At 45.9% G+C, this 25,511-nt stretch overlaps 1 protein-coding gene across 3 annotated transcripts in view; it reads right to left on the bottom strand.

Annotated features, from left to right (window-relative positions):
- The window catches only part of SUGCT (succinyl-CoA:glutarate-CoA transferase), a 667,680-nt gene that overhangs the window by 407,137 nt on the left and 235,032 nt on the right, over positions 1-25,511 (bottom strand). For all 3 annotated transcript variants that reach the window (XR_011167603.1, XM_069084394.1, XM_069084395.1), the window contains one exon: positions 8,681-8,778. Coding sequence is in view for 2 of the 3 variants with exons in the window: in XM_069084394.1 (XP_068940495.1) it covers positions 8,681-8,778 (98 nt within the window). In the remaining variant the exon portion in view is untranslated. The remainder of the gene's footprint in view (positions 1-8,680; positions 8,779-25,511) is intronic.

Raw genomic sequence — 25,511 nt, 5'->3', positions numbered from 1 at the left:
AAGGAAGGAAGGAAGGAAGGAAGGAAGGAAGGAAGGAAGGAGGGAGGGAGGGAGAGAGGGGAGGACATATTAACTGCCTATTATGTGCCAAATACTGTGCTAAGTGCTTTACAGATTTTACTTCACTTGATATTTTTGTGATTTGATAATTTGCAGAGGAGAGAGTACTGGATTTAGAGGCACAGGACCTGGATTCAAATCCTAGGTTTTTCAATTACTTTGGGGTCACTTTTGGTAAGTCACTGCTACTCTCTGGGCCTCAGTTTTCAATCTGTAAAATGAATGGCCTGGATGGACTCTGAGGTCCCCTCCAGTTTTGAATCTCCAACCTTAGGAATACCCCCTGAAGTCAAAACTAGAACACTTTAAATCCTTAAAAAGGCTCTTTCTGAAAGTAGCTCTTAAATGAAATGTGAGTACATGTCATGATACTGGATCATCTACCCATTTGTTCATTTATTCACTCAACAGGCATTCATTAAGCACCTACTAGGAAGGATCAGGTGGAGGCCAAAGCTCGCTTCTGAATCTGGAAGGTACTGGTGACACACATGCTGCCTTCAGCAAGCCCTGTGGGCTGCCCCAAGGCTGTCCTCTAAAAGCTTCCTTACGGCTCCAGATTTGTATTGGCACAGAGAATTTCCTCACTGGGAGTTATGCACTGCCAAGGAAACTGCAGGTTTCATTTTTTAAAAATGTGCCCGAGGAGAGCATTATGTTGTAGTGCAGAGACCTGAGTAAAGTTCTCTTTCTCATATATATAGATACAAATATAGACATAGATATAAATAAAATGTCATAGCATTCTATGACATAGGATAATTTTCACATAACAAATAAGGCAAGGTCCATCTGTCATATAATTTCGTATAAATAAAAATAAACAAATATAGATCAGACTTTGGCCAAGTCACTTAACTCCAGGAAATTCTCTAGGGCTGTAAATTACAGAGGAATCCCCAGTGTGCTTCAGGGATGAGAGTTTCCACACTGGGAGGTCTAGACAATGCCACATCCCACTTCCAAGAAAATGTGTCAGTCACTGCACTTCTCAATAGGGATAAAGAAGATAAAAATTAAACCAGTCCCTGCCCTTGGGGACCTTCCATATTTTGCCCATTTGGGGCAAGTGAGCAAAGATGGCCAGATGAAAGGGGCAGATTGAACTCATGTCCCAGGGAAGCATAAGGTCCATGAGTCCATCTTGGCCCAGATGCCTCTTGCTCCCCTCCACCCTCAGTGGGCAGCCATGGAGTTGAAGTGGACCAGGATTTGGGGCAGCCTGACTGACTCAGAGGAGACCAAAGAGCTCCTTTCATTTTCCAACTATAACCAAAAGCAATGGCCACCAGAAATGCCAATTCTGTGAGCCACCCAGCTCCGGGCCAACATTGTGATTCCCCCCTCCCCCCCATCATTCCCATTAAATTGAATAGAGTTCTGAGACTTAAATAAACTCAGACATTCCAATGTCTGGATTTTTCTCTCCCCAAAGTTAGCAAATGTTTAAAAAAAAAAAAAAAAAACGAAAGAAAACAATTCACCATAAAGGAAAGAAAAATCCCCAAAGAATGGGAAAAGTAAATTTACAAATTGAGAGGCTAGAAGCTAAATAAATAAATCAATAAATAAATCTTGGGATTCAAGTAAACGACCTCTTTCTTATAAGTTCATAGGATTTAGAGCCGGAGGGACGTCAGAGAGCTCCCTCTTCCAGCCAGGAGCATTCCAAAGGCAGAATTTAAAGCAAGGGGGAAATGGAAGCTTAGGGGGTGACTTTCAGGGAAAGAACAGCAGAGCAGGGCAGGGACTCCATGGGAGGACTGGGAACCTCTCTGAAGTTCAAGGGCCCATTCCTTCCCCTACCAGCAGGGAGGTTATGGGAAATTCACTCCTCCCACCCCCAGTCTCAATTTCCCCAAGTGAAGAGGAAGGCCTCAAAGGTCCCTTCCCCCATTAGCATTCTAGGACATAGGATAATCTGGACATAACAAAGAAGGCAAGGTCCCTCTGTCAGCACAGACTTACTAACCAGCCCTCTGGATCGCAAATGCCTAAAAAGAAAGCTTTGGCCCCACTGTGCCCTCACTCTGAATTCTAAGCACATCTTTGGGTTCTGAGTCAGAAAGAATTCTCTTTACAAGGTGGAAAGAGCCCTGATCTCAACAAACATTTGGAATCTGCCCTGTCCCCTGAGGGCCTAAGGAATGGATGCCAGGAGTGATGGCTGAGGGTGGAGGATCTTTCGGGGGCTGAGGAGGAAGGGCCCTTTAAGCTAACCGAATTCATTCTTCAATTGTGCAGAAAGCAAGGCATCAGCCCAAGCACTAGGAGAAAAGTCATAGAAATGGGAGCGGAGGTATGAGGAGGAGTTTGGAGAAGCCTGGCTGAAGAGGGACCCAGACAGCGCAAGACTTGGGAGGCAGGTGGAGAGAAGAATCCCCCAACAAGCATCCCAGGACCCAAGGGGGCACAGAGACTCCGCTGCGCAGATCCATGCAGGGCTGGGAAGGCAGAGGGCCTCGCACTCTCCCCTGGCTGTCATTATTGTTCCTTTAACAGCTGAAGATAACAAGAACATGTTCCACTTACAATGGCAAACTCAAGGAATAAATATCCCTCCGCTGTCCAGGAAGTTGTGAATCTTAACGGTGGCAGGAAGTTGACAGTATACAATGGGGTCACTACTCAATCAGCATTTATTAAATAACCAGAATGTGTGCCAAGCACTGGATTCAGTGCTGGGGGTGGAAGACAGAAACAAAGCTGTCCCTGGCCACAAGGAACTTACATTCTTCTGGGGGCAAACAACACAGAGACAACAAAGTCCAGACAAAATACGGAAAGGACTTTAACTGGGGGTGGGGGACTCACAATTTTAAGGGACAAGGAAGGGTCTTGTGGTAGGAGACGTAGAACTGAGGTGGGAGGAGGCCACACCAGGCACAGCCGACAGTTGGTGCAAATGCTTGAAGACCAGAAATTGGAATGCTAGGTAAGAGCCGGCAGGTCATCCCTGGAGGAAGCAGCTTCCTGTGTCATAAGGAATGAGGAAAGACTCCCAGGTGCCATCAGGTGAGAGGGCAGGGCAACTTAAAGGGGGAGAGAAGCTTATGGCTCCCTGACAATCTAACAAAAACTCATCAAGCAATGAGCATTAATTGAGCGCTTCTTGCCAAGAGGATGATCTCTCAACTGGCAAGGACTGGAGAAAAACAGTTAACAAAAACCTGAAATCCATGGGGAGTGTGGCGATGCCAAGAGAGGTCCCTGGTCTGTGCCCGAGAGGAGGACGGAGGGGAATGCTGAGCATGTTCGGTGATTGCTGGGAAAAATGCCCCAGACCCAAGGAAGGGCAAATGCTGCCCCAGTCTTCAGAAAGTCACCATCCAGGTTCAGATCCTGACTTTGCGACTTCCCACCCCGTGACCTGGAGCGAGGCAGCTAAGCTCTGCTGTGATTCTCCTCTGCTTCCTCCTGCATAAAACGAAGGAACCGGACCAGATGGTCTGGAGCCCTGGCTGGCCCCAGGCCCTGCGAGCTTCCTTCCACTTCCTGCTTTTCATCTCACTTTTTCCTGCATCTTTTTCCATCCATCCTCATTTTCTTGTTTCCCTCGGCTAGCTCCCCAGTCCACTAATTCATCCTCTTCTTCCGTGTTTCAGCAGACAGTCTTCCCTCCAAACCGTCCCAGAGGTTCAGAGCCTGCTTCCAACCCAGGTCAACCCGCATAGAATTGAAAAAGATGGGGAGGGGTCAGGTTCAGGTGCCTTGGATTGCAATGCTTTCTGTCTCCTATTAGGGGTTTCAGTTAGGGAGGGATGGGCCCCTGCTTCAGCTTTGCCTTGTTCTGAGTCAGAGCAGCTGGGTAAACAGACTTCTGCAACACCATGGTCTCCTCCATGGAGAAGTCTTGCCTCTTGGCCACGGATGGGGAAGAGGCACACCTGAGAGCACTTCAGGGGAAGGGTGTATTGTGGTGTGTGTGTGTGTATGTGTGTCTGTGATGCTGTAATGGTGTGTGAGATGGTGTGATGGTAGGTGTGTGTGATGGTGTGTGTATGATGGTGTGATGGTGTATTGTGTGACGGTGTATGGGTGTGATGGGGTGTGTGTGATGGTATGTGTGTGTGACGATGGTGTGTGTGTGTTATGGTGTGATGGTGTGTGTGATGAGGTGTGTGTGTGATATGGTGTGATGGTATGTGTACAGAGGTGTGTGTGTGTGTGTGAGATGGTATGATGGTAGGTGTGTGTGATGGTATATGTATGATGGTGTGTGTGTGTGATGGTGTGATGGGGTGTGTGTGTGATGGTGTGTGTGTGTTGGTGTGTGTGATGGTGTATGTGTGTAATATGGTGTGATGGTGTGTGTACAGCGGTGTGTGTGTGATGGTGTGTGTGTGATGGGATGTGTGTGATGGGATTTGTGTGTGTATGTGTAAAGGATCTGATTTCAAAAATGTTAATTTGCTCTCCTTGAAAGAGCCTGCCTGCTGTCCAATAGCAGCACCAAGCAGCAGAATGGATCCAAATATAATGGGAGGGGAGGAGGGAGAAGATACGGGAAGGACAGTCCTAGCCCTGCCCTGCCCCATTCCCCTCAGCAAAGGCAGCAAAGGTCGCAGCCCCCCTGGGAAGCTCCCAAAGGGCTTTGGATACTTCCTGCACTCCAGGCCAGCTCACGTGCCCTGAATCACCTACCCTTACAACAGGGTAGATGATTTGGAAGAGCAGCTATTGTGGTCTAGACCTGGGGCTGGAAGGGGCCTCACAAGGTCCAGAGTCCTCATTTTACAGATGAGGAAACTGAGGCCCGGGGAGAGAAAAGAATGGGGTTCTACAGCCTCAGGCCAGGGTCTGTCATGTGGTGAGCACTTATCGAACACCTGCTGCCTTAACTTGACCAAGGTCACACAGGCAGTCAATGGCAGAGGCAGGATTTCAATCCAGGTCTTCGGATTTCAAAGCCAGTATTTTAGATAGAGTTGAAAGAAAACTGGGGAACACATTGGTTGGAGGGGATGGGGGAAGGCAGACATGCTGATTAGTGAATAATGAGCTAACTAATTAATTAAAATTATGAAACAATTACAATATGTCAACCAAGCAGAAAAGCAAGACATTGTCTGCTTTCCAATAGATCACACACAAATTAGAGGAGATTGGAAGATTCAGCTCCCACTAAGGCGGTGACCTCTTCTGCAGTTATGCCCTCTGCTGAGGGCAGCAGTTTCAAAGGACAGGAATACAGATCTCCTTCCTTTACTCCTCTTTTCTGTGATGGGAAGGCCTGGGATAGCAAAGCTCCAAGGGTCTTCGATTCACTGGTAGGTCAGAATTCCTAAGGAGGGTAGAGACCATAGCCCTTGATCTGGCTAGACCCCATGGAAAAAAACATAAATGCTTTCAACATTTTTAAGATTTTTTGATACTGGGGACCTGTTCAATTTTTCTCTTGTCTCACTAATGCCTTGCACAGCTCCCAACACATAATTATTAATAAGTAAACACCTGTTGAATACAATGGAACAAAATGGGGTAACAAAATCTGGGGACTTTGATTTCAAATGATGGCAATTGTGTTATTCCACAATTCTCCTAATAAGATGCTGAGGACAAGATGTTAAGGGGACAGGTTTAGCAGCTTCCCTGAAGGTCCATAGCACACAGAACAAACATGCTGATGGATGAAACAGACCCGTCTGCTTACGCTCACAGAAGCGCCCCCCACCCCCAACACTTTTCACAGCAACTGGAAAACTGGTGGTGTTTACATGGCAACGCAGGAATCCGGGACATGCTTCTTGACTCTGGGAACCGTTGCTCAAATGCAGTCTGGAGGCCACGTAGGAAGGAACTCGTATCAACAGGCCCAGAGAAAACAGACCTTCTCCAATGGCCTTACAAGTGGCGGAGGCCACAGATTCACAGACCACAAACAGAAAATGCTGAAACATTCCTCATGAGACCAGCAGACATCACCGAAGACTCACAGGCACAAGGAAAGGGGTTTCTATGCAGTTTTCTCTAGTGCGGAATCTGTCTGGCTACCACAGCACGAGATGAGGAAGGCCACTGGTGGTGCCATCAGCTCTGTCCTTGTCTAGTCCAAAGTCTAGCACATAGTAGGTGCTTGATTAAGGGAGTGTCCACAAATTCTACCTCTGACACTCTAGCTATGTGATAATGAGCAAATCCTCTCCCCTTGCCAAGCCTCATCTGTAAAATCAGAATTAACCATGACTTCAGAGGGCTGAAGGTGAAGTGCTACCCCTTTCTCTTCATTAGAGAAGTGAATGAGGTATGTGGTGTCAAATATGGCTGAGATGTGCATTACTGAATGAATGCTCTCTGGTTGTCCCAGCTGCCCCAAAGAAGACGCTTCCTTAGCAGCTCAAGAATGGGGCCCTATTTGAAAGATGGTGATCTGTGATCATCTCTGGCTACCTCCGGGGAATCCCTGTGATTCCAACAAAGGTAGAGGGGAGGCTGATCGACCCATTTACCAAGTTCATTTCCCAACAGAAAAGGATGAAATCTCTATTTTGTCCTGCTGAAGCCACAGAGCAAGGCACTGCCGTCAGAGCTCAGAGCAAGAAACAGAACTCTGAAGGCAAATGAAATCAGTGGCCAAACTCTGAGGTCTTAAACACAGGAAGGCTAAAGGTTCCTAACAAGATAGCGCTTTCCTATACCCGTGCTTGATGTTTTTCTCCAGATTCTTTCTTCTCACAGGGTGGATATAATTTACTTAGATTTTCAAAGAGCTTTTGATAAAGTTTCTCACAAGAGACTATTATTGAAACTTGGTAACCATGGAGTGCAAGAGAAAGTCATATCAATGAATTAAAAATGGCCTGAGAGAGCAAGCTAGCAAGAAAGAAGCAAAAAGGAGAACTCAATGGCCAATTCTCATTGTGGGGAAAGGTTAATTACGGAGGCTCTTGGGACTCAGAGAGGAGCTCAAGTTCTTCTTAACCAGTGACCAGGAAGGGGAAAGGCCAATTGGCATTCCCCTCCATGCCCTTCGTATCTGCTCCCCACACAGAGCTCCCATTGATTCAGAGAGAATCTGGCACACGGGAGATGCCTGGGGTGAGGAGGAGAATTCAAAACCAGCAAGGCTGGAGGAAACAGGTGAAGGAAAATGGGTTCAGAGGGTCCTGCAGGGATCCCTGAATCCAAAAAGGGAACAGCGGTAAATCGTCAAGAGCTGAGGTTTTCTGGGAACGCTGCATTTTCTGGGAATGTTTGCATAGTGATCTATAAAAACATATGGTGTTAAAAAAAAAACCAAGAACAACAACAGCAAGAAATTATGATCTGAACAAGGCCGACTTGTCTGCTCACCCAAGAAAAATTTAAGCTACTACTTGGTTCACAAAATTTACAGAGCTCTGCAGTATAACCAAACTAAATATCCCAGCAGTATCTCCCAATGTGGATGGGGAGAAGTCATCCATCCATCCAGCCAGCCATCCATCCATCCATTCATTCATTCAGTCATTCATCTACTTAATTCAACAAGTATTTATTAAACACCTACTATGTGCCACACGTTGTGCTAAGCACAAAGTATATAAAAAGAGGCAAAGCAAGTCTACAACCTCAAGGAATTCCCAATCTAATGAACTGATATAGTCCCTCTTTGTCCTCAAATCTGACATTCACTGCTTGTGTGACCTTGGCCAAAGCCTCAGTCTCCTCATCTGTAAAACAGCAGGGCAGAGCTAGAGCAGAGGCTTCAGGCTCAAGCAGAAACCTGGAGCTGAAGGACCTGTGAGGGCCCCGTCTTGACTTGGAAAATTCCATGCTAACATTGTGTTCTTTTGCATTTTCAGTTATTTTGCTAAGTATTTCCCAATTCCATTTGCATCTGACTCAGTCGCTCTTGGGAATGAATGCATTATCTGACAAACCTGGACTAGATGTCAGTGACCTTCTAGGTCTAGAGCTAAGAGTCCTTACACCTGTGCATGACTTTCTTCTTTTACCGTAATTATACAAACCGCAGGGATCTGGATGGGTTAAAATATTAATAACGGCTGGCATTGATGGAATACTTTAAAGTTTGAATACATTGTCTTATTTGAGACCCTTAACAGCCCCATGAGATGAATGCAATGACTATTATTACCCTCCTTTTACTGATGAGGAAGCTGAGATACAGAGATATTAAGTGACTTTCCCAAGGTCACACGGCCTAACTGTGTCACAAATGGGACTAGAACCCTTGTCTTCCCAACTCTGAAGCCTGGGCTGTGATTGCTATTCACTTTACATTCACTGTATGCCTCTTTTCACTGGCAGTTCTGTGTTTCAAGAGGATCTATTTAAGCAAAGAGAACTCCACCAGGCACCAGGTAACTTTCCCACGTTCTGTCCTTAACCATGCCCAGTTTTGTTGGCGTGGGCCCTTCTCCCACCAGCACAGATGATGGTGCTTCCTTTAATGGGGGGCCCATAGGAAGCTCTTCTTCTGCTGCTGGGGATGAAGCACCTGCCCCAGCTGGGCAGGCTCCTGGATCTAAGCCTTTCTCCCGCTAGTGCTCTCCTCACCCAGTCTTTAGGAACCCCGCATGTTCTCCAAGCCATAAAAGGAGCATATTAGGGGAGGAATTCCCCTGGTGACCCATAAGCAGATCACAATTCCAGTCCTGATGTGCTTCCTACTTACCGGGCTGATAATAATGTAACGAGTTCTTTTCTGTTCTGGACCCGAAGATGGTTAGTTTTATACCTGGAATCATGGATCAATGCAGGCAAATTCAGGACCTAAAGGGGACACACACACAAAACTTCTTCGTTATTTAATGTTTCATTCATAAATCCTTTTACAAAAGTTAAAGCTCAAGGCCAACCCCCAATACAACCATTACCACCTCTACAAGCTCTCCCCTCCCCCAGGGAAGCAGTCAGCAGGGCTGGGACCTTCCACAGGGGTGAAAGACTAGACTTCCAGCCAAAGAGCCATACTCTAAGGGAAACCACATGGGAAAGGTGTCTTCTCTCCAGCCCCCAACATGTATGTGAGGAGACAGACAGACAGAAAGACGGACTCATCAGTGCCACACTTCCTCCATGATGCACAGGCTTCCCAGGAATGCCACATGAATGACTCTTCAGGCCTTGATGGAAGCCATGTCTTTATAGAAATTCTTTTCTTTGCCCTTTCTTTTTGCTCTTTCTTTCACATCCTTTGGCAAGTGAAATAGTCATGGAGACAGAAAAAAAGCCACATTGATAGGGAAATCAAGACCCTAGTAAGTTCCCTCATTGCCGAAGACACACAAGAGGCCCTATCAGCTCCTGTAGGTATGCCTGGACATGACCATGACACTAACATCCTGCAAGCAAGACAAACAGCACACCCTTTTCTGCAGGGTTACTTACACACACACCCCACACACACATCCCTACTTCAGTCACATGCCACATATCCACATCTATTTCCACAAATAAAAGTGGCTCCTAAAAGCAGCAGTGACCTTGTGCACCAACTCAGCCTTGGAATCAGGAATCTGGACCCAAGTCCTCCCTGTGACAATGTCTGCCCCTCACCCTTGAAAGGCCTACCTCAAAGTCAAGTCACTGAGCATCTTTAAGCACCTACTACGTAGCATAGGCTAGACAGTCGCTGGCTAGGAATATTAGCCTGGGTCCTTGCGGCACACGGGCCAGACTAGATGGGGCCGACTTCATTCCAATTCTCAGCTCCAGTGTTTCTCTGTGAATCTCTCCATGCATCCAGGCACCTCCCTAAGATCTACTGTAGGTGAAGCTGCCAACACGCATTGGTGGAGGTTGGAGTTCCCTAGGCTGATGAAATCACAAGTCTGGACCAAAACAAACACACCCAAAGGCTGTTGGGCCTCTGCAGAGTGACAGGACAAGGTGCTAAGGCACAGGGGAGGCTTCACAGACTCAGGTTTGACGCCCCCCCACCACCACCAAAAGAAAGTGCACATATGTGAGCACATATGTGAGTACACCGAGGTTTACGGGCCACGCCTGCCTTAGGAGCAGGATGTCGCCACCACCACCAAGAGCCAAAGGATGAGCTGGCGCCCAGGACGCAGGCGGGAAACGAGAAAAATCTGGATCAGGGGCACGGAGGGAAGCCAGCACTGCTCTGCCCAGAAACTCCCTCTCCCCTCCGGCAGCACTTCCAAGCCCCATTCCCAGACACGCAGGGTCGAAGCTGTGACCAGCCCCAAGAGAGACCCAGGCCCAGGGAATCATGAAACTCCTTCTAGGGGGTCTAGCGCTCCTCCACTCTGCTCCAGCCTGCCCAGTCACAGGTCTGTCAGCTGCTTGTTGCTTCCCTAAAATGCACCCCTGAAGGCCTAAGAACTGAATAAACTGGGACTAAGGATTTCCCCTAAGTGAAGCCGTGCCTTCCACAGACATTTCTCAGAAGGCGTTTTGGACCTCATGTACCCCTTCCAATGTGGCAGACCCCAACATGTGAGATGATCTGCCTGATTCAAACAGTGAGGTATGCCAGAAAATCCCCCTCCCAGGAAAAAATAGCATTTTACACCTGAGGAAACTGAGGCAAGTAGAGATGAAGTGACTTGCCCAGGCTCACACAGCTAGTGTCTGAGGCTGGATTTGAACTGAAGTCTTTCCAAGCCCAGCGTTTTATCCACTAAGTCATTCCTTATTGCCCAGAATCCTACAGCAAGTATGGCGGGTCATAGAGTCAGGGCTGAAAGCAACCAGTGAAGAAGAGGATGGAGAGGAAGATGATGAGGGCTTTTAAGGCTTGCAAGGTGCTTTACGTGTGTTATTCAGATCCTCAGAACAACCCCTCCGGCTAATGCTGTGATGACCTTCACTTTACAGACAAGGACACAGGCAGAGAGAGGTGGGGCGACTTGCCCAGCATGACAGGCTAGCAGGGATCTGAAGCAAGATTCCGACTCGCGTCTTCCGGATTCACTCAGTCAGCTGTGACACCAAGATGCCTCAGATACAAGCACAACAGTCCCTGCCCTCGGTGGGCTTACACCGCACCGGGAGATACAGGTAAATACAAATCGCATTTTCTGATACCTTAGTACAGTGGAAGTCAGTTAGCCGATATTTATTCAATGTTTCTATATGCCAGGCTCCAGACTAATGTGCCAGGGCTGTGCGGACATTCATGGGGTGGGGGAGGACCTAGAAAAGGTTCTCCAAGGGTCCCAGGCCTACGGGGGGGGGGGGGGAGGGGAGGGGGCGGGGCCGGTCCGGGGGTGGTGGGGCGGGCATCAGTCAAAAGATAGAGCATCTGAGGCCAGCCCGGGACGCGTCTCAATGCCCAGGACGACTTTGCATTCTATCCCACATGGCAAAGGAAGACTAGGGAGCTCTGTGAGCTAAGCGGGCAGTGATGAAGTCAGGCCCCTTAGGAATCTCAGCTTGGTAGCTATGGGGAGGACAGACTGGAAAGAGGAGGGAATGGGGGCGGGGAAACTGAGGCACGAGATGAGGAGGACCTGAACTCAGGTGGCCATGATGAGAAAAGCAGAGACTGCAGAGCGGGTCCAGAGATGAAGACTTGTGCTGGTGCCCAGCGTCGGAGGAGCCCAGGAAGGAAGAACACTGTCGGGGGGATTAGTGGAAGGTGTTTGCAGCCCGCGGGACCCAATCAGAACCCCCTGCCGTGAAGCAACTGCAGGAAATCCGCCCCCAAAGAAGGGAGCCGCTTTGGTTCACGATGATATCATTCTACTATAATGTCCCTGAAATTAAAACCACCTTTCCGTCCGCGCTTCGCAGAAAGCTTTTCAACAACACCAACAAATGAAAGACCCAATCTGAATGAGAACAAATCCGACTTAATTTTTAATCACACGAGAGGGGCTGGACAAGCCCTGTCTTGTTCTCAGTCCCTCGATTTTTATTCACTTGGGGGGGGGGGTGTCCGGGAGAGGTGGTCATGCTCCTAAATGATACGATATCAAATGAAAAAAAAAAAAACCACCGCTTTTTCCCCCTGTAAGGGGGTCGCTATTTTTCTTTACTATTTCTCCCTTAAGAAATAATGAAGAAAAATGCTGGAGTCCACTTCCCTTTTTCTTCCTCTCCTATAAAGGAAAAATAGATCTTGGAAGTCCCATCAGGCATCTTGGAAAGGAACAAAGCTATAATGACCGCGCCAAGCAGCCTGGGAATGGAAAAGAAGTTTCCCAAGAATGTGTGGAGACAGTCTCACAGTTGTGCTAAAACATCGGAAGGAGCATTTATGGGATGGGAGAGGGCCCTGGGCCTCCTGGGAGCTGAGGAGGCCTCTATTAGCCCAGGCATTTGTTTTAAATGTATACATTTAATGAGATCATTTGTTTCCCACAGGTTAAATCAAACCTAGTCATTTATCATCCCAGATATGCAGAAGAGAGGGAGAGGAGAGAGACAATCTAAAATAACAGGCGCTTCTCCAAGGTGCGATTTCTCTTCCCTCTATTTGCACAGACTCTCATATTTCTTTCAGCAATGATTAAAGATAAAATGGACCATCACCAGTTAAAGTACCAGAATTCCATCTATTGCCCTTCCCTTCACTCTTTTTCTGGCTAATTTCTTCTTCTATTTGTTGTTTTAAGTTGTTTATATTTTGCACATTATGTACAACTTCCAGTAATGTCCACCTCCCACTGAGAACCACCCCTTGTAATGAAGATTTAAAAGGGGGGGGGGGGGCAGAGAAGGCAGGGAGGGAAGCAGATCAACAAGACTACCCAAGACATCACCCAAGTCTGCTATTACATACTTTTATATTTCCATGCCCCCAAGTTGCCACTTCTATAAAGAAGGGAGGAAGGTGAATTCTCATATCCCTTCTTTGGGCCAAGCTTGGTTGTTATAATTTTGCAACATTCAAAAGCAATGGTCAAGGAAATTCTCAATAATCCTCAACCTAGGCAGGAGAACAGAACAGTTCATGAATCAGAAATCTGCTAGCACAGGTCAGGATTGTAAACTTGACCTTACCCACAGTCCACTGGGAACTGTGGATGCCCCCGACTCCCTGGGTCAATATTACCAACAAAGTCCTTCCATTAGTCAACTCAACAGCCATTTGACTGTTTACTTTTTCAAAGTTGCTAAGATAATTAGCCATCAAAATAGTTATCCATCTTTCTGTGACAAACCAGTTACCTTCAGGTGATCTTCCAGAAGTGCCTCCATTGCTGTGCTTCTGACCATTCTCTAGCCCAAGGGTCATCAGACCCTTGTTTGGGTCACGGACCCCTTGAGCAGCTACTTTAGTGAAGTCCGTAGACCCTTTCTCAGAATCACATTTAAAATACATATGATCACAAAGAAAAGCAATTATATTAAATCCAGTTATCAAAATGTTTTTCAAAAACAACCTCATGGACCCTCTGAAATCTATCCAAGTAGGGAGGGAGGATCATGGGTCCTAGGTTAGGAATTCTTGATTTAGAAGATGAAAAAAAGAGAAATATTCCTCCTTCCCCCCATCATCTACAACATTCTTGGGTAACTGAGGCTTTAGTCTAACAGAGCTAAGTTCTAAGTAACAGTGCATGGTAGATTTTGGAATACTATTCTCATTAAAAAGAAATAATTAGAAATTAGAAAGAAATAATAAAGCACACATCTATAAGATGTGTTTGAAACACAAACATTTGAAATGTGTCTCACATTTATCCAGTCAGTTGCTGAGTCTTGTCAGTACAACCCTCATCTCTAGCATCCATTCCCTCCTCTCCACTCACAGGCACCACCCTGGTTCAGCTCCTCCTCACCTCTCATCAAAACCATTACAATATCCTTCTCATTGGTCCCCATCTCCAGTCTTTCCCTATTCCAATCCATTCTCTGTACTGAGGAGGCATTCCTAAAGCCCAGCTTTGACCACACCATCCCCTTGCTCAAGAACTCCCAGTAGCTCCTATCATTTCTAAGATCAACTAGGAACTGCTCTGGTGAGCACTCAGAGCCCTTCACATCCTGTTTTCAGGTCCCTTTGCAGACTGATTTCTCATTACTTCTCATAGACTTTATAGTCCAGACAAACTGGGCTAGTCCTTGCACATAATATCCTTCTCCCACCTCCATGCCTTTGAAAACACAGTCCTCTGTGCCTGGAAACCAGTCAGTCCCCATCTTCATATCTCAGGATCCCCAACTTCCTTCAAATTTCAACTTAAGTGTTACCTCCTATAAGAGGCCTTTATTGCCCTCCAGGTATTAGTATCCCATCAATTACTCAGGACTAGTTTTCCTGTAGTTTTGAACTTATATGCTAAGTAATTCGCTCTCCCAACATCATTTTAGTTCCATGAGTACAGGCAATGCCACACTGGAGTTCCTTTGGTTCCCAGCATTTAGAATAGGACCAGAGCACTGATGGAGAGACAGACGGAAACTGGAATCCACATTTTGTCTGGCCTCCTCATTTTACAAAGGAGGAAATGGAGGACCAAAGAGGTGAACTCTCTTGCTCAAGGTCACACTTGTAGGAAATGATATTATGGGCAGGATGTGAACCCAAATACCTTGTCTCCAAAGTGAGAGCTCTTTTAATTGTACCACACGCCCTATAGGTCCTTAAGTAAATGTTTGGGAGTGACTAAGTTAATGAATGAATGAATACTGGAAAATCTATCAGGACAGGAGAAAAGCCTAATGAAGGGGGGGGGGGGGGGGGGCAGTGTGAAGGGAGGAGAAATCAGCTTGGCAGAGTTTTCTAGAACAAAATGATCATCCCCTTCAGACCCTGTAAATAAGAGAGTTACCACTGGACAGGATAAGGACTCCAAATCAATGGCAAGAAGACAATACTATAGAAAGTTTCAGATTTCATCGGCACAATTACATAGTAACAGAAAGCCACACTCCACAAGGTGTATAAGCCATTGTGGTCACACTGGGTTCTGCTCACTTCACTCTGCATCAGTCCATACAAGCCTTCCCAGGTTTCTTTGAAACTGCCCTTTTCATTATTTTTAATAGTCTAATATATTGGTAGGCATCCCACTAGAGTTCAGTTCTTTGCCACCCCAAAGGGAGCTGCTATGTATATATTTATGTTTTCTTTCTTTGATCTCTTTGGGGTGTCAGCCCACCTCCTCACAGAGAGGTGATGAACTCTGACGTAGGGTGATGGTGCAGAATGAGACATACGGCTCTGGACATGTCTGATGTGGGAATTCGTTTTACTTGAAGTATATTTGTCCAAAGGGTTTTGTTTTCATTTTCCAATCATGGGGGTAGTGTAGAAGAAGTGAATGAATTCTTATTTATAAATTGATTTAAATAAGTTTAAATTAATTGTTAATTTTAAAATGTAATGTAAAAATAAATTAATTTTAATTAATTTAATTCAATTGCTCATTTTAAAATGTAACATAAAAATTTAAAAGGCAAATAAACAAGCCTGTGGGACAGTGCAGCTGAATGCCTAAGATGAAGCCACACAAGCATAGTGAGACCTCCATCAGGGGTAGCTAAGTGGGGGTACCAGGTACAGTCAAATGCAACCATTCAAACCTTCTGAAAAAGAGGGGAGGAGTCCAAGGGGCAAGGTGGCCCTCCTCCAGCAGTGCCTCAGAAGCCATGGGCTTCTATCATCACTGATAAGATTCACACATGAAAGAACCTGCTAAGAGCCTCTAAAAGAGGGGGGCGGGGCAGGGGTGGGCAGAATGTCAGTTCTGCAGAGAAAGGGAGACGAGACCACAAGAATCCCACTCAGAAATCCATAAAGAGCTTTTCATTACTCCCATGATAACACCCAGGGTGTCTGCCATTGCATTGCTGATCACAGAATTCAAAATTTCAGAGTCGGAAAAAAACTTAGTGACCATGGAGCCAATCCACATACCCTTATCAGAGCCCCTCCTAGAACAGAGCATAGTGGGGGGAAATCTGAGTTTATACTCATCAGGTGCAGATGGCTCTGCCACTTACTACCTCAGTGCTTAGGTGGTACTCTGGATAGAGTTCTACATCAGTCAGTTCAAAGCCAGCTTTAGTTTCCTCATCTGTAATATGGGGCTAATAATTGCACCCATCTCCCAGGATTTTTATAAGGAACAAATAAGATGATATTTGTAAAGCACTTTATGAATCTTAAGGCATCATCTAAGTCCTAGTTTCTATTATTACTACCTATAGGACCTTGGACAAGTCACTTAACCTTAGATGATTTCAAAGGTACTTTCCAGCAACAGGTCTGTCACCTTACACATCACAGTCACCCAGCTTTTGCTAGACAGTCTCTTATGAGAGAAAGGGAAGCCACAACCTAGGATGGTTTTCTCTCCACAAAGCCCAAATCTTTCTTCACATTTCAGCCATTGCTCCTAGCCCTGCCTTCCAGGGTCCAATAAGACAAGTCAAATCCTTCCTCACATGGATGCCCTTCCCATACTTAAGCAAGGTTCCATTTCCCCTCAAGGTTCTAGAGGTTCCCTTGAGGAGTCTGGGTGAGTCTCTAAAGAAGGCTCAAGTCCACACTGATTATCAGTCAATATAAACACTTTAGTCAGCTATGCTTAAGTAGCTTTTAGAAAGCACTGTTTACTAAGGTGTACGGTAAGAATAGTTGGTATGAAACCTGCCCCAACCAAAAAAGTCTGGGACCCTCTCTGCCACCAATATATTCAGCATTCAGGCATGGGCTGAAGTTCAGAGAGCACATAGGCAGAAAGATAGCACAGATCTTGTCACTGGAAGTCCTTTTACCCCACTCTTGGGGTGCTCAAAAAGGTTCCCTTAAGCAGGGCATCATTTATTTATTGAGTTTCCTATGGCACCCTAAATCTGTATCTGTCTGTCCTTGAGTCCCAGCGCAGACACTAGCATCAATTTATCAGGCCACTAGAACATTGGTGGGATGCTGAAATGTCCAACATTTTCTGGACCCTTCGAGGCTTGCAAAATTCTCCTCCAGCCAAAGTGTTTGGGGGAAAGATCCTAGAGAAGACCTGGGGTCAAAGTGGACCCACCCAGGCTATTCCTTCTCAGGGAGTTTAGCTAGAGCATCACACTGGTTCCAACTTCTGGAACATGTGGTTCTATGTATGGATAACTTATAGAAGATCCCAAGTTTCCTCAGCCTACCCAAACAGGATTTTTGTGCAGTCAGTGCAAGATGACTGCTTCAGCATCTTATCACTGACTTTAAGTGGAGCGGGGTTACTTGATTGATTGACTCGGCTACACCGTCCTTACATTCAACATTATAGGAATACACAAGGGGTCCAGTTATCCTTTGCCCTCTCCATCTGAGGAGCCCATCTTCTTGGCTGCTCTCACATTCTTGGATGCCTTCCTTTATTCTATTTCTTCTTAGTGACTCCTTGTTTGTAACATATCAGGGGCTGCTCCCCTCCACCAAAACCCTCTTCACAGATCTCTGTATCATGTAGATTCTCAGTTCTTCAGAGACTGTAGTATTCTAGCTCTCACAGTCATACAAGAGCACCAGAACAATACTGACAGTCTTAAAAGGGCCTTTGTTGCAAGGAGACTTTGAGAGATGTCAAATGCCTAGTCGAGCATTGCTTGAAAGAACCAGGGACTGCCTCTGCATCACAGCAAGGCTTCAAATAAGACTTAGGAAAAGCTCAAGATAAGGGGAAAAAACAAAGTACATTATATGATAAAATTAAAACAAGGGATGCTATATGCCAAGTTATCAGCAAGTTAAAAGCAAGGGTCATTTTTGAAAATACTACTACATGTTAGACAAGGACCAATGAACACAATGACTTGGGTCAGGGGCCATTCTTTCCTTCACAAGCTCTTTGCTGCCTCTTCAGCACATCCCAGCATTGAGGTAATCCATCTAGAACCATGACCCCAATCCCCAGAGCAGCTGTCTCTGCGGATAGTCCAGAACCTAGAGCAGAGACAGTAGGGAAGGATTTTAATCACAGCTGGCCACCAGGAAAGCAGAAAGAGAAGAGGATAAAAGAACTAGGGCATTTGTGACTAGAGAATCAATGAAATGAGTGACCATTAGGAGGCATAGAATGGGGAAGCCCAATTCAGTCTACCAGCCTCTAGGATTTTCCCCCTCCCTTCCTCGGTGACTTTAGAACTTGGCCCACAATCTTCCCACAAGCCTCACTCCCCACATCTCCCTACCTCCATAGCTTGCCATCTTACCGGATGGTTCTAATATTCTCACTGATAAATCTTCCAATCCAATGGTTTTCTGATTTCTCACCCTCTTCTTCTCATTCACGTTCATCTTCTCTCCACATCACACACCCACAAGCTTGGCTACATGATATGACTTGTCAGCCCTTAGCACTGTCCCACCTGCAGGACGTCGGATTCTGACTTCAATTCTTCTGCCTCTGTCACACCATTAGTTTAGTGCTAAACGTGATCCCTGCCCATATCAAGACCTCTAGGCCCTTGGACCCTCCCAAGTCTGTGTTCACTTGCTCCCTTAGCCAGGCTGGATGCCCAAAAGAGCCATTCATCAGGGCTCTCAATGGACAATCCCCGTAGCCTTGCCCTTTTGTTCCATCTGTCTCAGCAATGCCCAATCCTGGGAAACCCCAAATGTCTACTTTCTTCCCTCCTGCCCCTAGGCTGTGGATTCCTACCCAAGAACCCAAAAAAACAGAGCTGAGGGCCTCTGTTCTAAATTTCTGCAGTCTAACCTCAGGCGGGCCCTTAACGCTGCTTGGCAATCCTTCTCCTGCATTCCTCAAAATTGCTTAAAGTGATTTATCGTTTCCTCCTGCCCCAAACACCATCCTTCTGCTCAGCATATTACTGTGTCTCCTACGTTGCTAAGAAGCTTGCCGCTACCACATGGGAGCCTCTTCTTCTCCCACGCCAAGACGCTTACTCTCTAATGCTAGATGCTCCGCTTGATTTCCCATCTCCCGGAATGTACTGCACCAGAACTGATCACCATACTTCAGATGTGACCTGACCAGGGCAGAGGGGCACCAGCGCTACTGACCGTGACAACAGCCACAACAACGAAAGGCGACGAGAATGCCGAGAACAAGGACAGCCACCACAACCAGATCAGCAAACAAGACGACGAAGACTGCTGGTCCAACAGCGGCATCGACAGAAACTGTGATGGTCACAGCGGCATTCATATAAAACCTTAGGTTTGCTGAGCCCTTTCTATGCATCGACTCATTTATCTTCACAGGGATCCTATGAAGAAGATGCTGTTCTGATCCCCATCTTGGGGGAGAGGGGACGACCATTCCCCACGTGCCACTCACTGAGTCATATTAGACATGTATTACATTTACATAATATCAGAGATGTATGTGTGCATGTATGTGCTTAGATGCCATGGCCCAGAACAGATCCCTGGGGCGAGACCTGGATGACACAAAACTCTTAATTCACCGGCCGACCATCATCCAACATTTAGTCGGCCTCTGACTGACCTGTGAGACGTGCTAACTGCTCATCACTCACTGGGTCGGCATGGACTCCGCCTTCCTCTGCTCTCCTCCAGCTCCCACCTCTGGGTCTTGTGTGAGAGCCCAGGTACACCCCCCCCCCCCGCAGCACTGAAAGCTGTACTGTATGCAGAGCTTGGGGGAGGAGGCCTGAGTTGAGCCCCCCAGCCCCACCTGGACACAAGGTGAGACATTGTCACGCTCCTCTCATTCATGCCCAAGCTTCCCTAACCCTCTTGGTTTTTTGATTTTTCCAAGACTCAGCTGTGCACAGAATCTTGGGGTCTGCTTTCTCTGCTCCAGAGCCCAGGCTGCTGATGAATGCATGCAAATGTACTTATTATGCCCTTACTGCATGCCAAGCAAAGTACTAAGAATGCTGACAGCACAAGGCAGAGCTGAGAGAGAGCCAGGGCTCAGTAATTCTTCGGCGAATGAATGAGTGAATGGACTTCCCTAGACTGGATCCCTCACTTTAAGGACAAGGGATCCGTGATTCCAGGTGGCGAAGGAGAACAGATGGGAGAAGTTCTTGGGACAACTCAGAGGCAACGAGACTGTACAACAGACGAGGGGCCGCTCTTGAAGTCAGGAAGCTCTGGGTTCAGATCCAGCCTCAGACACTTGGTAGTGGCAGCTTTGCCTCTGTCTGCCTCAGTTCTCTCCTCTGTGAGGTGACGATTGTCCCACATGGCCTCGAAGCCACGATCACATGAATAGGTGCAGGGAGCCAATCGAGGCCACTCAAGTAATCAGTGTCAGAGCCGGGTCCTTTGACTTCCAATCCAGCAGAAAACCCAAACCCGCTCTGCTCTGGGCCACACCTGGCCTGGGCCCTTCTCCCCTCCACCGGCCCATCCTGCAGATAAGCCAGGCTCGAGCAGTAAAATTAATGGTGAGCCACACTGCTTGGGAAGAGCCATCTCCCAAAATATTTTTCTTTATGGTTACTTATGAGGAAGTTCAAACGCTCCGCATTGATCTATGGCAATGAATCAAACATGAAAAGGATTCAGTGCAGTTATTTTCAACAACAGGGAGGAATATGTCAGCCAGTCATTTGCTCCCCCCCCCCCAGCTCCCACCATATGGGCCCAGGGAGGGTCTGTGATCGTTTAGAGCGCGCGGAGCGGCCCATTACATCTCTGCCGCTCCAGCCGTGAGTGCCTTCACAGGCAGCAGCTTCCGTATGGTTCAGATTTCTGACGGTGACCCTTCCTAATGAGGACTCTTTGATCCCAGATCAAATGTTGGATCCATCTTCCCTGCACTCACTCAGGGCCCCATTACCGGGACTCGCCTCTTCTCCACCTTGGCCGCTGAGCCCTCCTGCAATCAGAATCGGCGTCATTTATCACCTTCCCTGCTCAGCGGCCCCCACTTTGCTGTGGTTTTCAGCCCCAGCAGTTAACCTCTCATATAAAAGGAGTAATTTCCATTTTTTTTTTGGACGCGTTAAGTTGACTGCATTAAATATGGCTCCCAATAGGATCTCAAAAGGAATTCATGGGCATCTTAAAAACCTCAAATGATGCCCAGAGTGCTGTGGTCAGTGAAAACCATGAACGATGCCAGGTGAGATCAGGGAGTGAACAGGACAAATTTAAAAACAACAAAACAAAACTTTCTCTTTGACTAGAAATATATTTTAATCGATTTTCTTGAAATTAAGAACAAAGGGTCTGGTGCCTCAATCTTCCTTGTATTTCACTAGTTCGCATTTATCTTCCAAATATTTATTCTGTAGATGCTGATACAGGTAATTGTTTTCTTGCTTCTTCCCTTCCAGTGCAAACCCTGGAGAGAAGGGATTCTTTCTTTCACTATCTCTGAGCACTTAGCACAATGCCTGGACAACAGCAGGTGCTAAATAAGTGCTTATCCCATCAATACCAATTCCATTCGGGTATTGCCTTCTTACCAAGACTGACAGATTAAGAGAGTGAAATAGACAACTAAGACTTCAGGTAATACTTGTGTGTGTATGTATATTTCTGATCTTCATCATTGTGGGGAAATCCTGGTATGAAAACTCCTTCCACACATCCCCTTCTGTAGCTTAGTGCCTTGAGAGAAAGGACTGCTTCATCACCTACCACGTACTAGACGCTGTGCTTAGGACTGTATCACCCAGGGGATAGCACAGTACCTGACATAGAACAAAAGCTTTAAAAATGCTCACTGACAGATGGATTCTCATCTAAGATTGCTGCAGGAGGACTAGAATGCCAATTCTGTGATCACTGAATTATTCTGTCAGAGACAGGATCTGAACCCAGGACTTTCTGACTCCAAGGCCAGCCCTTTAGTCACTATTTGGTGCTGACGTGTATAATATATAAAACATATGGTCCTGTAAAGGCATGAAGAGAATGAATGCTTAGCCCAAGAGTGGAATGTCTAGCCAAGTTTCCAAACTTTGGAAGATGTATCTATGTGAATAAATATCCAAAATGAAATGGTTTGAAAATGATTTCCCTGAGGATCTCATTTTGGAAACTGTGTTTGTGGAAGTAGCATTGTTTTATGAGGCTGTAATTGTGACCTTAAAATAATAACAAAAATATGCAGAACATAAGTAAATATTCATTGGAGGATCAGACTGCAAAGTTTTATTAAAACCCCTACTAGAAGGAACACTGGCCTGGTGAGGCTCGCACCCCAGCTCTGCCATTAATGGACAGGTCGCCTGATATCTCAAGTCTGAGTTTCCTCTTCTCAAAAGTGGGGAAAATAAAGTGGGCACTTTTTCCAGCAAACAATCGGAACCAATGTTGATGCCCACTGAGTAAGGAAGCTTAAGGAATCGTGGGGTGAGGACATGAAAGAATACCACTGGGACAATGGAAAGAATAAATATGGAGGACACTGAGATGCTTGGAAGGACTTGTTGGAGCTGACACAGAGGGAAGGAAGAAGAAGTAGGAAAACAACGTGCACAGAGAGCAATGTAAACCAAAGACACAATGGAGACACAATGGAAGTGTGAGGAATGAAAGTGCCCGAGCCTGGCCCCCAGAAGAGATGAGAGAGCCACCTTCCTCCTCCCTTTGCAGATGGGGGACTGGGGGACAGAGCACTCAGCAGAATACTGGATTGAGCTGAGGGCTTGATGGGTTGGGGCTGTTCTCCTCTGCAACAAGGGATGGCTCCTGAGGAATGAGAGGGAAGAGGGAGATATTGGGACATGTAAATAGCACGAAGACAAAAGATCTCAATAAAAATTCACATTAAAAAAATTTAACCGATGTTACCTACCTCACAGGGCTCTTGCAAGAACCAAATGGAAGTGTCTATTTGAGCAGGATATAAATATTTTGTAAGCTTGAGCTGCTATGTTAACGGAGTTCCAACTAGTGCTAGCAGTCATAATTATTCATGTTAATCCAATTTAACAAAGACAACTGCATGAAGAGCGGCACAGCACTCTACATACGAGAGATACAAAAAGTACAGATAAGGCACAGACTCTGTCCCTATGACCCTGAGAGTCTAGTAGGCTACATCACAAATACATTCTTAACCACCATACCAAATGGCACATGGCCAATGCACACAAAGGCCACGCCAAGCACTCTCAGATGTGCAAGAGTGAAAGGTTACTGCCAACTGCTTGGGCCAAAGATGACTTGGTGGGAGAGGGTGGTACTGGAGCTGGCCTTTAAAGATTAAAATAGGAGGGCTTTCAAGACAGAACTTTGTGGGACCCATTTTAATAGCAGGAGAAACACAGCCCCGTACAGATACAGATAAAGAGAGAATTAGAGATATGTAATTGAAATGCCTATTAGATATGCAATTATATATGTCCAATAGGTAGTTAGTGATCTAGAATTAAAATTTAAGATATAAACCAAGGATAGACCAATCAATAAACATGTATTTACCAATGTAGAGCCATGTATTACCATGTTAAGACCTAAATATATAGATCTTAGAATCATCAACATAGAGATGACAGAGATAACCCATTTGGAATATTAAGTTCACCAAGAGAAAATAAAGAGAGAGAAGGAGAGGGCCTTGAAGAAGCTGAAGGTGTAACCATTGATAGTGGGGTGAAGACTGAGACGGAAAAGGAACGGACAGATGACCAGAACTCAGTGTCACAAAAACCAAGGGAAGAGGGAATGGTCAGTGGTCCGGAAAGCCACCGAGAAGTCAGAAAGGATGAGGACTAAGAACAAGCCACTGGATCTGAGTATTAACAGTCACTTTAGCTTTGGACAGAGCAGTCCAGTCAAGCAATAAGCATTAATTAATCACTCACTATGTGTCAGGCACTATGCTAAACACTGGAAACAAAGAAAGTCAAAAATAAAAACAAAAATCCAGCCCCTGCCTTCAAGGAGCTCCCATTCTGATGGGGGAGACAACATGCAAACAGCTGGTTACATATAAGGTACATATGAAGGTCATCTTAGAGGGAAGGAGCTACCAAGTAGGTGGGGGTGGAGAATAAAGGAGAAAAGCCAGAGTCTAATGAAGGCATTTTAAGAATGGAGATCTGATTGGCTAAGATGACAAAACAGGAAAATTATAAATGCTGGAGAAGCTGTGGGAAAATTGGAACACTACTGCATTGTTGGTAGAGTTGTAAACTGCTCCAACCATTCTGGAGAACAATTTGGAACTATGCCCAAAGGGCTATAAAAATGAGCATACCCTTTGCCCCAGCAATACCACTTCTAAGGCTGTATCCCAAAGAGATCGTACAAATGGGGAAAAGACCCACATGTACAAAATATACTTTTTTTTGTGGTGGCGAAGAATTGGAAATTGAGCGGATGCCCATCAAATGGGGAATGGCTGAACAAGTTGTGCTATATGAATGGAATAGAATACTACTGTGTTACAAGAAATGAGGAGCAGTCAGACTTCAGAAAAACCTGGAAAGACTTAAATGAACTGATGCTGAGTGAAGGGAGCAGAACCAGGAGAACATTGTACACAGTAACAGCAACAGTGTGCGATGACTAACTTTGATAGACCTGGCTCTTCTCAGCAATGCAAGGCTGTAAGACAACTCCAAAAGTCTTGTGTTGGAAAATGCTGTCCACATCCAGAAAAAGAATTATGGCGTCTGAATGCAGATCAAGGAAACAATTTGCACTCTCTCTTTTTTGTTTTGTTTTGTTTTTTCTTTCTCATGTTTCTTTCTATTGGTTCTAATTCTTCTTTACAACATGACTAATACGAAAATGTTTAATATGAACGCATATGTAGAGCTTATGTCAGATTTAATGCCATCTTGAGGAGGGAGAGTGGAGGGGGGAGAAAATTTAAAACTCAAAAGCTTGTGGAACTAAATTTTGTAAACTAAAAATAAAATAATGAATTAAAAAAAAAAGAATGGATGTCTGCACATATTCGGAGGTAGCAGAGAAAGAGAAATGGAGAAGCCAGCTAGGAGTGGTAGCAACAGAAGAGGGGTTTTGTGTGTTAATTTTGCCAAAGGAGAAGCTTTGAGTCACAAGGATTGAAAGAGGGGAAGGAGGTAGGACTTTTTCAGCCATCAGATTGTGAAGGATCCAGCAACTGTCTATCTCACCCCCTTCAGAGTCTGGTGATGATGAGATCTGGCATCCTCTTCTTCAGATTGACCAGAGCAATACCGACCTAAAGTAGACAACTGGTGGTTGGGGCCTCAGGAACCTAATTCCTTGGCCTCATGCCAGTATGGAAGGGATGATGCAGACAAAAGTTATTATGTAACTGGAGTGTGTATACATGGTGCCTGGTCAGGCTGGGCTTGCTCACGGAGGTGACAGGTGAGGTGTTTGACAAATGATGATAATGGAGATCTGCAGAGTTCTTGCTATGACCAGGCCAGACTAGTAGCATATTGTAGGTCAGTGAGTATCCTAGTGAAGTAAGCCTCTGTGATAGTAATAGCAATTAAAGATTCCCCTGTATTGGCTTGGTTTTCAAACTGATTGTGTTAAAACCCAGAGCTTGTTAATCCCACCTGTGGGATGGACTTGTTGATGTGAAAAGAGAGTCCTGAACTGGGAATAGCTGGTGACGTAGATTTGGAGAGACAAGAGAGAAGCAGAAGAACTTTTTGGAAGCGGCACCTCGTGGAGGCAGAGAGAGACT

This window comes from Petaurus breviceps, unplaced genomic scaffold (assembly GCF_028583685.1).
Source record: "Petaurus breviceps papuanus isolate PSGF00001 unplaced genomic scaffold, PetGlider_PUasm1.0 174, whole genome shotgun sequence".
Classification (NCBI taxonomy): domain Eukaryota; kingdom Metazoa; phylum Chordata; class Mammalia; order Diprotodontia; family Petauridae; genus Petaurus; species Petaurus breviceps.
Note: the sequence above shows the minus strand (reverse complement) of the source record. Positions and strands in the feature narration are given on the sequence as shown.